The sequence below is a fragment of the Coregonus lavaretus genome, assembly GCF_964263955.1.
Source record: "Coregonus lavaretus genome assembly, chromosome: 18".
Lineage (NCBI taxonomy): Eukaryota > Metazoa > Chordata > Actinopteri > Salmoniformes > Salmonidae > Coregonus > Coregonus lavaretus.
In genome coordinates, this window is record NC_140005.1 from 48,919,288 (window position 1) to 48,937,361 (window position 18,074).

Consider the following 18,074-nt stretch of genomic DNA (forward strand, 5'->3'; position numbering starts at 1 on the left):
ACCATACCCAGTTCAAAGGCACTGAAATGTTTTGTCTTGCCCATTCACCCTCTGAATGACACACATACACAGTCCAGGTCTCAATTGTCTCAAGGCTTAAAAATCATTTAACCTGTCTCCTCTCCTTCATCTACATTGATTGAAGTGGATTTAACAAGTGACATCATTAAGGGATCATAGCTTTCACCTGGATGCACCTGGTCAGTCTATGTTAGTGGTTCCCAACTCGAGTCCTCGAGTACCCCCAACAACACACATTTTTGTTGTAGCCCCGGACAAACATTCCTGATTCAACTCATTGAGGGCCTGATGATTAGTTGACAAGTTGAATCAGGTGTGCTTGTCCGGGGGTACAATAAAAATGTGTAGTGTTGGGGGTACTCGAGGACCAGAGTTGGGAACCACTGGTCTATGTCATGGAAAGAGCAGGTGTTCTTAATGTTTTGTATATAAATGTCCCTTACATTTGCATAAAATAACCCACCAACAGTAACTCTTGAGCGGTTCAAACTAGAGACACCAAACCATGTTCATGCTATCCTATCCACTGCCACAAAAATACTTTCAAAGAATAAAGATTGTGTGACTTAATGGAAAAATGACCATCTAGTTAACGAAATGCAAATGAAAAAAGTGAGAAGAGACGAATATAGAGGAGAGGAGAAGTGGGGAAGAGAGGAATGTAGGAATATACAGTGCATTCGGAAAGTATTCAGACCCCTTCATTTTTTTCAAATTTTTTCACATTACAGCCTTATTCTAAAATTGATTAAATAACACATTTTACAGTACCCCATAATGACAAAGTGAAAACAGGTTTTTAGAGATTTTTGCAAATGTATTAAAAATAAAAAACATATTTACATAAGTATATTGACCCTTTGCTATGAGACTCAAAATTGAGCTCAGGTGCATCCTGTTTCCAATGATCATTACATTTTACATTTACATTTATGTCATTTAGCAGACGCTCTTATCCAGAGCGACTTACAAATTGGTGCATTCACCTTATGATAGCCAGTGGGACAACCACTTTACAATTTTTATATATTTTTTATTTATTATTATTATTTTATATATTTTGTGGGGGTGGGGTGGGGTGGGGGGTAGAAGGATTACTTTTATACAATCCCAGGTATTCCTTAAAGAGGTAGGGTTTCAAGTGTCTCCGGAATGTGGTCAGTGACTCCGCTGTCCTGGCGTCGTGAGGGAGCTTGTTCCACCATTGGGGTGCCAGAGCAGCGAACAGTTTTGACTGTGCTGAGCGGGAACTGTGCTTCCGCAGAGGTAGTGGGGCCAGCAGGCCAGAGGTGGAAGAACGCAATGTCCTCGTTTGGGTGTAGGGACTGATCAGAGCCTGAAGGTAAGGAGGTGCCATTCCCCTCACATTTCCAAAGGCAAACACCATGGTCTTGTAGCAGATGCGAGCTTCAACTGGAAGCCAGTGGAGTGGGCGGAGGAGCGGGGTGATGTGAGAGAACTTGGGAAGGTTGAACACCAGACGGGCTGCAGCGTTCTGGATGAGTTGTAGGGGTTTAATGGCACAGGCAGGGAGCCCAGCCAACAGCGAGTTGCAGTAATCCAGACGGGAGATGACAAGTGCCTGGATTAGGACCTGTGCCGCTTCCTGTGTAAGGTAGGGTCGTACTCTGCAAATGTTGTAGAGCATGAACCTACAGGATCGGGTCACCGCTTTGATGTTAGCAGAGAACGACAGGGTGTTGTCCAGGGTCACGCCAAGGTTCTTTGCACTCTGGGAGGAGGACACAATGGAGTTGTCAACCGTGATGGCGAGATCATCCTTGAAGATGTTTCTACAACTTGATTGGAGTCCACCTGTGGTAAATTCAATTGATTGGACATGATCTGGAAAGGCACACAACTGTCTATATAAGGTCCCACAGTTGACAGTGCATGTCAGAACAAAAACCAAGCCTTGAGGTCGAAGGAATCGTCCGTAGAGCTCCGAGACAGGATTGTGTCGAGGCACAGATCTGGGGAAGGGTACCAAAAAATGTCTGCAGCATTGAAGGTCCCCAAGAACACAGTGGCCTCCATCATTCTTAAATGGAATAAGTTTGGAACCACCAAGATTTTTCCTAGAACTGGCCGCCCGGCCAAACTGAGCAATCGGGGGAGAAGGGCCTTGGTCAGGGAGGTGACCCAGAACCCAATGTTCACTCTGACAGAGCTCCAGAGTTCCTCTGTGGAGATGGGAGAATCTTCCAGAAGGACAACCATCTCTGCAGCACTCCACCAATCAGGCCTTTATGTTAGAGTGGCCAGAAGGAAGCCACTCCTCAGTAAAAGTCAAATGACAGCCCGCTTGGAGTTTGCCAAAAGGCACCTAAAAGGACTCTCAAACCATAAGAAACAAGATTCCCTGGTCTGATGAAACCAAGATTGAACTCTTTGGCCTGAATGCCAAGTGTCACATCTGGAGGAAACCTGGCACCATCCCTACGGTGAAGCATGGTGGTGGCAGCATCATGCTGTGGGGATGTTTTTCAGCTGCAGGGACTGGGAGACTAGTCAGGATCTAGGGAAAGATGAAAAGAGCAAAGTACAGAGAGATCCTTGATGAAAACCTGCTCCAGAGCACTCAGGACCTCAGACTGGGGCGAAGGTTCACCTTCCAACAGGACAATGACCCTAAGCACACAGCCAAGACAATGCAGGAGTGGCTTCGGGAAAATTCTCTGAATGTCCTTGAGTGGCCTAGCCAGAGCCCGGACTTGAACCGGATCGAACATCTCTGGAGAGACCTGAAAATAGCTGTGCAGCGACGCTCCCCATCCAACCTGACAGAGCTTGAGAGGATCTGCAGAGAATAATAGGAGAAACTCCCCAAATACAGGTGTGCCCAAGCTTATAGAGTCATACCCAAGAAGACTTGGGGCTGTAATCGCTGCCAAAAGTGCTTCAACAAAGTACTTAGTAAAGGGTCTGAATACTTATGTAAATGTAATATTTACGTTTTTTATTTTTTATACATTTACAAACATTTCTAAAAACCTGTTTTTGCTTTGTCATTATGTGGTATTGTGAGTATGAAAAATGTATGCACTCACTAACTGTAAGTCGCTCTGTATAAGAGTGTCTGCTAAATGACTAAAATGTAAATGTATTTAGATTGATGAGGGGAAAAAACAATTTAATCCATTTTAGAATAAGGCTGTAACGTAACAAAATGTGGAAAAAGTCAAGGGGTCTGAATACTAGGTACTTTGAAGAGGAAGAGTGGAAAACAGAACGATGTACTCACTCCAACAGAATTGGTATTGTGAACATTATAGAGTAGATTGTTAATGTCATATAGCTAATGACAAGAATAGTCAGGTAAATATTTCAGTTTTTCTGGTGTTTTTTAACCCTGTTTGGAGTTGCTCTAGAAATGAAACTAAGGGAATACAGCTGGTTTCTTGTAATGCACGATTGTGAGGCTAAAACAATCCTTTATACAAATAATTAATTCTTAGAGCTATTTGTGGAAATTCATATTATAGGATATCTTAGCCTACATTTGTGCATTCCTCATCCTGCTCACAAATGAACTTTCATACTTCTTGCCTCCTTAACATCCTCATAAGTATTAGCGCTGTGGTTCTGTTTTATGTTACTTTGTTCTACAAAATGAAAGACTACTAGCCAAAGGTGGTCAGGAGCAATAAGGCTAGTGCCAATCACCCTGTCCACCTCAACATGACACACACACACACACACACACAAACCCAGACGTGACCCAGACACCGTGGTCCTCGTGGGCATATGTCACTCCACACTTAAGGCTGACGCTGCACTGGCCCCTGGGAGAAAACTCAACACCCCCCATCTCGGTCCAGACCATTACATCACACAACTGGCACAGACAGACGGACATGCTCCTGATGGTGGGAGATTTTATATTGGCTGGGCTGTCTAAACCTCCTCACATGTTTCTTTGTGGTTGATCAATGAGATCTCAAAGCTGCTGCTGAATGTGTCAAACAGAGGAGAGGGGAATTGCACTGCCTAATAAAGAGAGTGAAAGCTTTTCTAGTGATGAAAATGATCCCATATACAGTATATACTGTAAGTAATGAAGTGGATAGACCTACCTTGTGACACAGTGCTCTCTTATGGAGAGACATTGTGATGGAGCCATTTAACTTGACCATAGAGTGTGGTGAGTAACAAGAGCGTCATCCTAAAGTAGATAGGTGTAAGATGAGGATGAATAGCTGTTATTGACTGAATGTATGCCGGCTGTGGTTCAAATCCCTACCTCATTGGCTGAGTCCGAAGCGCTGTTTTCAGGTCCTCCACCACTTTGTTCCTCATCTCCATCTCCTCCTCGTCAAAGGCGAACAGGGTCTGCATCTGCACAATGACAAAACAAACCCCATGACACAGCAGAAAAAATGATGATAACAGTATTTTAAAGGAGAACCTTTGATTCTGGCTTAATTGAAGGGTGTCAGAATTATCTTTATCACAACTGCACAATAAGGAACACAATATCAGTTTATCATTGGAGTTCTCCATTAAGTTTGACTTTCGGTTGGTGGGGTGGGGCGACCAAGCTAGATTGTGTGCAGACCAGGGTTCAAATGCATGTGTATTTGAGTATCTGGTATTTGAAATACTTTTTCTGTTTATTTGAGTATTTTCAATTGCACAGCCCAAAACAGGTGTTTTTGTTTGAGTGAAGGCCAGGTGGTCTGCCAAGTTGTATTTGACAGGATTTTCGCATGCTTGTTTCAAGTATCATTTTCGGATGCCTGGGTTGAATGGATAAGAATGTATTTTAGTCAGTATACTTGGATATTTAAAATGTATTTCCATGTGTATTTCCAGGTACATTGAAGTGTTTAACTACTTGTATTTTCAAGTGGACGATGTCTGAATACTTGCTTTGAATGTACACTACGAGTCAAAAGTTTGTACACACCTACTCATTCAACGGTTTTTCTTAATTTTTACTATTTTTTTTTACATTGTAGAATATCATCATGTAGTAAACAAAAAAGTGTTAAACAAATCAAAATATATTTTATATTTGAGATTCTTCAAATAGCCACCCTTTGCCTTAATGACAGCTTTACACACTCTTGGCATTCTCTCAACCAGCTTCACCTGGAATGCTTTTCCAACAGTCTTGAAGGAGTTCCCACCTATTCTGAGCACTTGTTGGCTGCTTTTCCTTCACTCTGCGGTCCGACTCATCCCAAACCATCTTAATTGGGTTGAGGTCGGGGGATTGTGGAGGCCAGGTCATCTGATGTAGCACTCCATCACTCTCCTTCTTGGTAAAATAGCCCTTACACAGCCTGGAGGTGTGTTGGGTCATTGTCCTGTTGAAAAACAAATGATAGTCCCACTAAGCCCAAATCAGATGGGATGGCGTGTCGCTGCAGAAAGCTGTGGTAGCCATGCTGGTTAAGTGTGCCTTGAATTCTCAATAAAATCACAGACAGTGTCACCAGCAAAGCACCCCCACACCATAACACCTCCTCCTCCATGCTTTACGGTGGGAAATAGACATGCGGAGATCATCCGTTCACCCACACCGTGTCTTACAAAGACACGGCAGTTGGAACCAACAATATCAAATTTGGACTCCAGACCAAGGGACAGATTACCACCGGTCTAATGTCCATTGCATGTGTTTCTTTTCCCAAGCAGGTCTCTTCTTCTTATTGGTGTACTTTAGTAGTGGTTTCTTTGCAGCAATTCGACCATGAAGGCCTCATTTCAACAGTCCCCTCTGAACAGTTGATTTTGAGATGTGTCTGTTACTTGAACTCTGTGAAGCATTTATTTTGGCTGCAATTTCTGAGGCTCTAATGAACTTATACTCTGCAGCAGAGGTAACTCTGGGTCTTCCATTCCTGTGGCGGTCCTCATGAGAGCCAGTTTCATCCTAGCGCTTGATGGTTTTTGCAACTGCGCTTGAAGAAACTTTCAAAGTTCCTGAGATTTTCGGTATTGGCTGACCTTCGTGTCTTAAAGTAATGATGGACTGTCATTTCTCTTTGCTTAATTGAGCTGTTCTTGCCATAATATGGACTTGGTCTTTTACCAAATAGGGCTATCTTCTGTGTACCCCCCCTACCTTGTCACAATACAACTGATTGGCTCAAACGCAATAAGAAGGAAATAAATTCCACATATTAACTTTTAAGAAAGCACACCTGTTAATTGAAATGCATTCCAGGTGACTACCTCATAAAGCTGGTTGACAGAATGCCAAGAGTGTGCAAAGCTGTCATCAAAGCAAAGGGTGGCCATTTGAAGAATCTCAAATATAACATATTTTTTGATTTGTTTAACACTTTTTTGGTTACTACATGATTCCATATGGGTTATTTCATAGTTTTGATGTCTTCACTATTATTCTACAATGTAGAAAATAGTCAAATTAAAGAAAAACCCTGGAATGAGTAGGTGTGTCCAAACTTTTGACTGGTACTGTATGTGAAAGTGGTTAGTATATTTGGAATAGTATTTGAACCCAGGACTGATTGTGTACAAAGAGAGCTCTACATTGTGCTGTTGCTGTGTGTAAGGGATAATCAACGAGGGGCTATTCATTCTATGGAAAATTATGAACGACGTGGAAGGTGTGTTCCACGATGCGCTAGCGGAGTTGCATTATCTTCCAGAGAATGCATAGAGCCCCGAGTTGATTATCCCTTTTATACCATGGCTATAATTTTACACATTTGCCACTAGAAATGTGTACATTTGCCGGTAGAAATGTGTTCAACATCCACTGAAGTAAGTAGCAAGTTTATTAGATAGCTACAGTGGTTGCCGTGGTAACCAAACAAACATACTTGTTAGTTAAGCTAACGAAACCATCAGTCCTAGCTTGCTATTATGAAAATCAAATTCAACAATACCAATAATGTTGCTTTCAAAAGCAGCTCAAACAAAACTTGCAAAAATGAACTATAGCCATTGAATTCTACCGTGCAAATATACTGTGCGTTATAGGGAAATAATGCACACTAGAATGTCCTTCAAGCCAATCAGAAAGGAGTATTCAACAATGCCATGGTATAGTAAGTATACAGTGGGGAAAAAAAGTATTTAGTCAGCCACCAATTGTGCAAGTTCTCCCACTTAAAAAGATGAGAGGCCTGTAATTTTCATCATATGTACACGTCAACTATGACAGACAAATTGAGAAAATAAAATCCAGAAAATCACATTGTAGGACTTTTTATGAATTTATTTGCAAATTATGGTGGAAAATAAGTATTTGGTCACCTACAAACAAGCAAGATTTCTGGCTCTCACAGACCTGTAACTTCTTCTTTAAGAGGCTCCTCTGTCCTCCACTCGTTACCTGTATTAATGGCACCTGTTTGAACTTGTTATCAGTATAAAAGACACCTGTCCACAACCTCAAACAGTCACACTCCAAACTCCACTATGGCCAAGACCAAAGAGCTGTCAAAGGACACCAGAAACAAAATTATAGACCTGCACCAGGCTGGGAAGACTGAATCTGCAATAGGTAAGCAGCTTGGTTTGAAGAAATCAACTGTGGGAGCAATTATTAGGAAATGGAAGACATACAAGACCACTGATAATCTCCCTCGATCTGGGGCTCCACGCAAGATCTCACCCCGTGGGGTCAAAATGATCACAAGAACGGTGAGCAAAAATCCCAGAACCACACGGGGGACCTAGTGAATGACCTGCAGAGAGCTGGGACCAAAGTAACAAAGCCTACCATCAGTAACACACTACGCCGCCAGGGACTCAAATCCTGCAGTGCCAGACGTGTCCCCCTGCTTAAGCCAGTACATGTCCAGGCCCGTCTGAAGTTTGCTAGAGTGCATTTGGATGATCCAGAAGAGGATTGGGAGAATGTCATATGGTCAGATGAAACCAAAATATAACTTTTTGGTAAAAACTCAACTCGTCGTGTTTGGAGGACAAAGAATGCTGAGTTGCATCCAAAGAACACCATACCTACTGTGAAGCATGGGGGTGGAATCATCATGCTTTGGGGCTGTTTTTCTGCAAAGGGACCAGGACGACTGATCCGTGTAAAGGAAAGAATGAATGGGGCCATGTATCGTGAGATTTTGAGTGAAAACCTCCTTCCATCAGCAAGGGCATTGAAGATGAAACGTGGCTGGGTCTTTCAGCATGACAATGATCCCAAACACACCGCCCGGGCAACGAAGGAGTGGCTTCGTAAGAAGCATTTCAAGGTCCTGGAGTGGCCTAGCCAGTCTCCAGATCTCAACCCCATAGAAAATCTTTGGAGGGAGTTGAAAGTCCGTGTTGCCCAGCGACAGCCCCAAAACATCACTGCTCTAGAGGAGATCTGCATGGAGGAATGGGCCAAATACCAGCAACAGTGTGTGAAAACCTTGTGAAGACTTACAGAAAACGTTTGACCTGTGTCATTGCCAACAAAGGGTATATAACAAAGTATTGAGAAACTTTTGTTATTGACCAAATACTTATTTTCCACCATCATTAGCAAATAAATTCATTAAAAATCCTACAATGTGATTTTCTGGATTTTTTTCCCTCATTTTGTCTGTCATAGTTGACGTGTACCTATGATGAAAATTACAGGCCTCTCTCATCTTTTTAAGTGGGAGAACTTGCACAATTGGTGGCTGACTAAATACTTTTTTCCCCCACTGTATGTGTAGATCTCTCAGTCATCCATAACACCAGAAAAGCTCTGTATAAAAACATTGCTCACCAATATCTGTGCTCATTATGGGGTACTGTCTCTGTTTTAGGCACCGCAAATCAAACAGATCACATCTTCTCCATTTTCCTGCTATTTTCCTATTACAGAGGCGTGACGCGTTTGAAGCGGCTGTACGACTATGCCAAAAAGTCGCTTAAGGTCTAAGGGCCCGGAGCTGGGTTTCTACTACATTTACATTACATTTTATGTCATTTAGCAGACGCTCTTATCCAGAGCGACTTACAGTTAGTGAGTGCATACATTTTCATACTGGCCCCCCGTGGGAAACGAACCCACAACCCTGGCGTTGCAAGTGCCATGCTCTACCAACTGAGCTACAGGGGACTTAAATCTAAATCTATATTGTATGCCTGTGTGTGTTGGGTGTAGGGTAGAGCGAGACAAAGAGAGAGAGGAAGTTAAAATTGGGATTGGGTTCCTCATGGGGCGCTGTAACAATCCTCCTCGATTCCAATTTGTTAGCTTGTCATCCTCACTATAGGTATTCTTCATTCAAACTCAGTGAGCTCTTGGTAGAATGGGGCAAAGTAGAAGTTGAGAACACTTGGCTTCCTCTGGGCCACCTTGTCATGCACTTTGTCCCATCTTTAGGGTTCATCATCTTGGGTTGATTCCAATGTAGTTTCTGACAGCATGATGTTGGCACCTGAACTAAACTAACATATGGAATTGTTTTAAGATGGGCATACCAAGGATCCTTTAGCTATTTGATTTTGAATTTTAGGACCCTTGTAAGCATCCCAGAAATATATATATATATATATATATATATATATATATATATATATATATATATATATATATATATATATATATATATATATATATATATATATATATATATATATTTTTTTTTTTATTTTTTTTTGATGAAACATTGAATTTGGCCTTACTGCCATTAGCCCATAGAAACGCATTGAATAACATATTAAAATATGTAGCAAAAAAGTCAAAAAATGTACCAAAAGGAAGTACATGTATGTTTTGAAGTGTGTGTCCTATATCTGAGAGATATCAAAAAAATTAGGATACATATATTTTTTACCCATATCTAACCCTTTTTTGGGCCACTAAAGTACGTCCATATCTACTTCTGTTCCTGTGTGCACGCGTGTGTGTAACCTACAGATGTTTCAGTCATAACATCCATCGGGCCGGCTTAGCCTTGTCCAGATGGTTCCGAGGCCCTTGCCAAGCAGTCATGTCTCTGGCTCCTGTTTCTCCAAATGAGTATTTTCATTCTCAATAGGAAGTTGGACAGAGGATTCGGAGAGAGGAGGATCTTTTTGCTCGTGCAGTGAGCCAGTTCACCGTGTCAAACCTACTAGCCAAAATGCTAACTTCCAAATACATCTGGTATTTGTGTGCTAGTGCTAACCTGTGGCCAGACACAGTACCTTACCCTTCTGCACACTATTTCAGGCCTAGAATCTAGCCAGCCAGACACTATGTAAATGCTAGCCTAAAACCAGATGTCTTTTCATACAATGGTCGCCAACCCTGGTCCTGGAGGGCTACAGTATGAGCTGGCTCTTGTACCAATCAAGCAAAACAAATAGTTGAAGTCTGTTTGTTAGTGCTCGGCTTGAACAAGAGCCTGCACCCCCTGTGGCTCTCCAGAACTACGAAAATGTCCAGACAACTACGTTTTTATACTAGCGCTTACTAACCGTTAGCCAGTCATACCACACAGATGCTAATTCTAACCAGAGGCACTAGCTCGCAAGACAACCCAACCCACACCCAGCTAGACATGCTAGCCAAACAGAAACCCTCTCAACTCCATAGGAGAACTCTGAGGTACAGGTTAGAGACACTCAATGTGGCTTGTCAGAACTGGGCGCTAGCTACCATTTTGAGTTGGTGCTTGGTGGCTATTGAATTCTCCACGGGTCGGCCCGTCAGGAAGTCCAGGACCCGGTTACACAGGGCGGGATTCAGACCCAGGGCCTCAAGCTTAATGATGAGCTTGGAGGGTACTATGGTGTTGAATGCTGAGCTATAGTCAATGAACAGCATTCTTACATATGTATTCCTCTTGTCCAGATGGGATAGGGCAGTGTGCAGTGTGATGGCGATTGCATCATCTGTGGATCTATTGGGGCGATAAGCAAATTGAAGTGGGTCTAGGGTGGCAGGTAAGGAAGAGGTGATATGATCCTTGACTAGTCTCTCAAAGCACTTCATGATGACAGAAGCGAGTACTACGGGGCGATAGTCATTTAGTTCAGTTACCTTTACTTTCTTGGGTACAGGGACAATGGTGGCCGTCTTGAAGCATGTGGGGACAGCAGACTGGGATGGGGAGAGATTGAATATGTCCGTAAACACACCAGCCAGCTGGTCTGCGCATGCTCTGAGGACACGGCTAAGGATGCCATCTGCGCCGGCAGCTTTGCGAGGGTTAACACGCTTAAATGTCTTACTCACGTTGGCCACGGATAAGGAGAGCCCACAGTCCTTGGTAGCGGGTCGCGTCGGTGGCACTGTATTATCCTCAAAGCGGGCGAAGAAGGTGTTTAGCTTGTCCGGAAGCGATGTGGCTGGTTTTCCTTTTGTAGTCAGTAATTGTCTGTAGACCCTGCCACATACTTCTCGTGTCTGAGCCATTGAATTGCTACTCCACTTTGTCCCTATACTGACGTTTTGCCTGTTTGATTGCCTACACTGTTTGCATTCTGCCATATTCCCAGTCACCTTGCCATGGTTAAATGCGGTGATTCACGCTTTCAGTTTTGTGCAAATGCTGCCATCTATCCACGGTTTCTGGTTAGGGTAGGTTATAATAGTCACAGTGGGTACAACATCTCCTATACACTTCCTGATAAACTCAGTCACCGTATCAGTATATACGTCGATATTATTCTCTGAAGCTCCCAGGAACATGTCCCAGTCCGCGTGATCAAAACAATCTTGAAGCATGGATTCCGATTGGTCAGACCAGCGTTGAATAGTGTTTAGCACGGGTACTTCCTGTTTGAGTTTCTGCCTATAGGAAGGGACGAGCAAAATTGAGTCGTGGTCAGATTTTCCGAAAGGAGGGCGGGAGAGGGCCTTGTATGCATCCCGGAAGTTGGAGTAGCAGTGGTCGAGTGTTTTAGCAGCGCGAGCACTACAGTCAATGTGTTGATAGAACTTTCGGCAACCTTTTCCTCAAATTTGCTTTGTTAAAATCTGCAGCTACAATAAATGCATCATCAGGATATGTGGTTTCCAGTTTGCATAAAGTCCAGTCAGGGGTCAAGGGGCAGTGACACAAAGCTGCCAGTCACTGAGGTTGCACTGACATCTCTATATCATATCCACCAGTGACCTTGATCTCTCCCAGCTTCATTCGTCATTACAGTGGTTCTCTTACCATGGAATAGGTGCGACGGCCTTCCTCCTTCCTACGTAGTTTAAAGCCAGTTGCTTTGGAGGCCTTTGTGCCCCGCCGGGAAAAATGTAAGTAAGGGGAAACACTGAGCTGAATTGTTTGGATTTCCCCATCCCATCCTTCCTCTCATCCTCTCATTTCCTCTCCTCTTGCAGCATTAAGCCTAGGTTGGTAATTTTCTGTGATTTTACAACACAACCTCACATTTTTTGTTCTAAAACCACTATTAAGGTCAACAGTAACAGCCTATGCATTATGTTGATTCCTGCTTTGAAAGTATCTGCCTGTCCCTGTTCGGCTGCTGTGTGAGCGAACCACTCACTCCGTTTTTTGCAGTATTACTTTAGTGCCTTGTTGCAAACAGGATGCATGTTTTGTAATATTTGTATTCTGTACAGGCTTCCTTTTTACTCTGTCAATTAGGTTAGTATTGTGGACTAACTACAATGTTGATCCATCCTCAGTTTTCTCCTATCACAGTCCTTAAACACTGTAACTGTTTTAAAGTCACCATTGGCCTCATTGTGAAATCCCTGAGCAGTTTCATTCCTCTCCCGCAACTGAATTAGGAAGGATGCCTGTATCTTTGTAGTGACTGGGTGTATTGACACACCATCCAAAGTGTAATGAATAACTTCACCATGCTCAAAGGGAATTCAATGTCTGTTTCAAAAATGTTTTTCATCTACCATTAGGTGCCCGTCTTTGCGAGGCATTGAAAAACCTCCCTGGTGTTTGTGGTTGAATCTGTATTTGAAATTCACTGCTCAACTGAGGGACCTTACAGAGAGTGGCGATTTTAGCATGTACATCTTGGTGGGGCAAACAAAACAAAAACATTTGGGATGCATGCCAGCAAAGCCACTACACAACACAACACTAAACAATACATTAATTGCACTACAAACTGTGCCCACAAACTGTTAGGGCATGCATAAAGCTGTCCCAACAGCAGTCCCAACACCTTACCACTGCTACACATGGCTATCAGCGGAGCCTTGTCTGGCAGTGAAACAGTTCAATCAGCCTCATTTATTGCCTTTAAAAAAAACATAGCTGTTTGTAAAAACTATGGCATAAGGGGACGACAAGCGGATATGAGGCAATCCGTAATTTTGATTAAGACATTAATGAGCGAGCTAGGACGGACGTAGTCAATATAACTATTTGTTCAGCACTTTTGAAATGTACAGCGACAGAATTCAATACATGGGCCGTTCTTACAGTGTTCTCCCTGTACACCAAGTTTATCATTTTAAGCTTGGAAAAGAGACCCTTAAACCCAGAATTGGGACCACACACCCACTCCACTGAATAGCAGGCTAGTGACTGCTTTGCAATGCTTGCAGTTAGCCACTGATTCCTTCCAAACCACCCATTGTTGAATTTACGATTTCCAATTTGTTGTGTCATGTTTATGTCCAATGGGCGATGAGCACCGATACATTTTATCTATAATTTATCTTCATTATTTCTCTTCATATGACAAGGATTATTTAAAAAGGATTTGCCAGTAGATTGTCCACTTGATTCATGATGATGACTGCTAGCTAAGATTTTGAAAGTATGTTGACATGATCAGTCCAATCAAAGCTACTGTAGATATAACATGATTTGACATCATTTTATCTGTGGCCAATGACCTTGAGCCTTCTTCGATTGGGTACTTCTAATGTAACTCTATGGCAGCACCCAAGGGGCATGAATTTTCGAGCTCTACCCTTACATTTGGCAGTGATGTAGTGTCCCCATGAGTGACAGAACACTGAACCAATCACAGCGCAAGTAGAGAACATTACCAACCCCTACACTCCGTATTTTCCACTGGCTGCCCCACAGAAAAAACTGAGCTAGGCTGAAACACCTGCATTTTGGAGCTGCCTTACTCAAAAAAGTAACTCGGCTTTATTAACTCAATGATTTATTGAATTTTTTTTACATTGTTTGCATACTGATATGTGACACGTATTAATGCCAAAATAACATGCAAAACAGGCAACAAATGTGGTGCTCAAAAGCCCCACCTGCCCTGAATGACAGGTCGCCACTGCTTACAGATAATTGTATGTGTGGGGTACAGAAATGAGGTAGTCATTCCAAAATCATCTTAAACACTATTATTGCACAAGAGTAAGTCCATACAAATTATTATGTGATAAAGACCGTTTTCAAAGCAACTACTGTTGTTCTAGTTACAGAGAGGTGGGTCACAGCTTTCTGTGAGTATATCATGTATTTCTCACCTCTTAATATTGAGTTTATGGCACCACTTTATAACCGGAGTAGGCTGTAGTAACTGTAGTATGATTTTGATGTGCCCGCAGAGCGGCACACCATTTGCGGTGAATAGGCTTACATCAAGTAGCCTTGCCTAGGCCTAGTGCTGGAAAGTTTTTGTAGGACATTACATTTACTGATAGATTAATCAATTAGCCTACATGGCTATCTAGCAACAAGATCATATTTAGATTTAGCAATTTAGCTAAGTGTTTCCCACTTCCTAATAATATAGTCTAGGCCAATATGCACAAAGATGTTGGCAAATGCATCTCTGAAGAGCCAAAAGGAAATCTGATAATTCTGGATCCTGTTTTGACAGGTTGCACATCAAATATCAATCATGCATTCCCTGGATATGTTAGATGAAATAGCTTAGACATGAGTCAGACATGTGAAGTCCCATAAAGAGAGGTAATAATTAAATTATTGCTGTGCTGTTTGAGCTAGCTAGCTAAAATGAGGTAATGTTCTTGAACTAATTAGCTTGCAATGAAAATTGAAAATTGCATTGAAATTGTCATAAAACACTTCAACATTGACTTGAGGACTCGAAACCCAAATTTAGAGACGTGACTTGAACATGACCTGAGCTGTGGGCGTTGGAACTTTACTTGAGACTTGACCATTATTACTTGGGACTTGACTCATAGGTAAAGACTTGAGACTTGCTTAGGACTTGCAAGATTGTGACTTGAATATGTATCATTAGCATGTTAGTTGGCATCCAGAAATAAAGAGCGGGAAATAAAAAGGAGGGAGGTGTAACAATGTTGCTTCCGTCCCTCTCCTCGCCCCTACCTGGGCTTGAACCAGGGACCCTCTGCACACATCGACAACAGTCACCCTCGAAGCATCGTTATCCATCGCTCCACAAAAGCCGCGGCCCTTGCAGAGCAAGGGAAACAACTACTTCAAGGTCTCAGAGCGAGCGACATCACCGATTGAAACGCTACTAGCGCGCACCGCTAACTAGCTAGCCATTTCACACCGGTTACAGAGGCACAGGTAGAAAACATAAGGAGAAATGAGGGTTAGAGAGAGAAAGTTAAAGGGATACTTCAGGATTTTGTCAATGAAGCCCTTTATGTACTTCCCCAGACTCAGATGAACTCGTGGATGCCATTTTTATGTCTCTGCGTATAGTTTGAAGGAAGTTACTAACTAGCGTTAGTGCAATTGCTAATTAGCTTTAGCACAATGACTGGATGTCTGTAGTAACTGTTAGCATGCTAGTAGATACCATAGACTACCAGTCATTGCGCTTACGCTAATTAGTGTTGGCTTGTGAAACAACCTCTAACTTCCTTCATACTGGATGCAGAGACATAACAATGGTATCCATGAGTTCATCTGATTCTGGGGAAGTAGATACAGTATTTAATTGGCAAAATCCTGAAGTATCCCTTTAAAGTTGTCACTTACAGCAGCCATGGAGTTGATGCGGTCGATGTAGTAGTCGGGCCAGCTTGTGGCCAGCTTGTTGGGGTCCTCTTGCTCCTGAACAGTGACAAAAAGAGAGGGAAAACACATGAAGAAAACACAGAGAAAATAATCCATGTACACAAAAGTACTTAATAATGGTTCTCAGTTGGTTGGAGCATAGTGATTGCAACTGCAGAGTCATAGGTTAGAGTGCTACATGGACCACATCGTGTTAACCAGGGATGTAGTGCTAAAGAAACATGGGTTTTCCATAAGGGGCAGTTTCCCGGACACAGATAAATCCTAGTCCTGGACTAGAACGCACTTTCAATGGAAATTCTCCATTACGCTCCATTAACCTTTTTAGTCCAGGACTAGCCTTAATCTCTGTCCAGGAAACCGGACCTAAAAGTGGAGATGGAGAGCGATGCATCAACGTACTGTAAATGTTAATGCTAATATAGCATAATAGGTGTTTTCACTATTCACCAGATAATAATGTGCGTAAACAGCACTTTAAGTGCATTTACGCTTCACTATATCCGTTGTGTTAACTGTAAGTGCTTTGGATAAAATGGTTTAATAAATGACTTGCTATGCACTTAACACTGCAAGCCAGGTTTTTTTCTTTCGTCCATGCCCTTTACAGTTACAACTCCATGACAACATCCCAAACAGACAAAATGTGTGTGTGTGTGTGTTTGTGTCTCTTCATCCCAGTAATACTACTCCATCTCCCCATCCCAAACAGACACGTCTCTATGTGTGTGTGTGTGTGTGTGTGTGTGTGTGCATCCTCTCAATGTCCAAAACAGACTAAATGAAGGAGGCCTTATACTTTAAATCTGGGTCACAACACAGTGCACATCAAACTATTCAATTGTCTAACCATTTTAATACAGTCAGGGACAGACCCTTCGGGATGGAGTATTATGCACAATGCTTTTCAATAGCGCTGTCTGAAATCAATTTGTACTGGCCTTTCCAGGGAGCGCGATGCCACGAGCAACAAACGCACAGGAGAATATGAAGACAGTTTAGCTCCGAGATCCTTCACCGATGTTTCACGTCTGGTACTGTTTAGCTTAAGATTTGAGCACAGGGGAGTAAAGAACTTCAGGCTCAGTTTGCATACCCACAGCGTAGGGAACTGGAAAACAGTTCGATTAGTGTGTCTTTAAAGACTGTGTCTACATCCCAAATGGCACCCTTTTCCCTATTTAGTGCACTACTTTTGACCAATGCCCATAGGGCTCTGGTCAAAAGGAGTGCACTACAGTACGTAGGGAATAGGGTGCCATTTGGGACACAGCCTGTTTGTTGGGTTGTTTCCATGCACTGACTTTCTCCTAATCAATCATTGAATTTGGTTGATATGATCAATTGAGTAGGACAGGGTCCAGTACATAGTAAGCCCTCAAGTACTTTACCAGGGGACAACATGGTTCTGGCAACGGAACAATCGTTCTCGAGTCCCATGTCAGTGCATGTGCCACTGAATTTTCAAACAACAAAACAAAACTAATGGAAGGGAACACTGCCGCTCCTTTGCTTTCCAACCAATGCATGAATTGAGGAGCAAACTGAAGTAAAGAGGAAATTCAGCAACTCTTGCTGGACAGTGGAAGTTGATAAAAGTGCTTCTCTATTGTAACAATAAAGAAGCACCTTTATCAACCTTCACCGTCCTCCAAGAGTTGCCGAATTTTCTCTTCACTCCAAACAACACATGACAATACTGGAATTCAGAGCAGATGTCAGAACTGGCCAGTTATTAGGCACAAAAATACTTCCTTTGTTTACAGAATTTGGTATGTATGTAAAGTACATGATTAAGAAACTGCTTACCTTGCTGCTAATTCATTTCTGACCTGATGACACCTAATAGTCTCTACTAAGCGCTAAATGTATACGTAGTGACCCCTTCCCTGAAGTGTTAACCACGTCCAATAAATAAGTATTTAAATGCAGGGCAGACAATAAGGCCAGTGTTTTCTCCAGGTTCGTACTGTACTCTGGTGTCGATTCAAAAGAAAAACTATTATTAGCACTCCCAGTTCTCAGACCAGTTGTGTTCTCTTGTTGCCACATTAGTCGACAGATGCGGTCTGGACATACAGCCAGACTGATTTTGATTGCAATATAAAAAACTTAACTGCCTCTCTCCAGACCCATTTTGTCGTATTTCAGAAGTCGATACGGCTCAAAACAAGTCACGTCCAATGCAACATTTACCCTGGCAGTTTCACAAGTCTGCACAAAATACTA

The 18,074-nt window shown here is 42.5% G+C and overlaps 1 protein-coding gene across 1 annotated transcript in view; it reads right to left on the reverse strand.

Moving 5' to 3' along the window:
• Positions 1-18,074, reverse strand: part of daam2 (dishevelled associated activator of morphogenesis 2) — a gene marked incomplete at its 5' end in the record, with an annotated part of 114,874 nt that overhangs the window by 63,800 nt on the left and 33,000 nt on the right. Inside the window, 2 exons of the mRNA XM_084181761.1 lie at positions 4,265-4,359; positions 15,807-15,881. Coding sequence (XP_084037887.1) covers positions 4,265-4,359; positions 15,807-15,881 — 170 coding nt within the window. The remainder of the gene's footprint in view (positions 1-4,264; positions 4,360-15,806; positions 15,882-18,074) is intronic.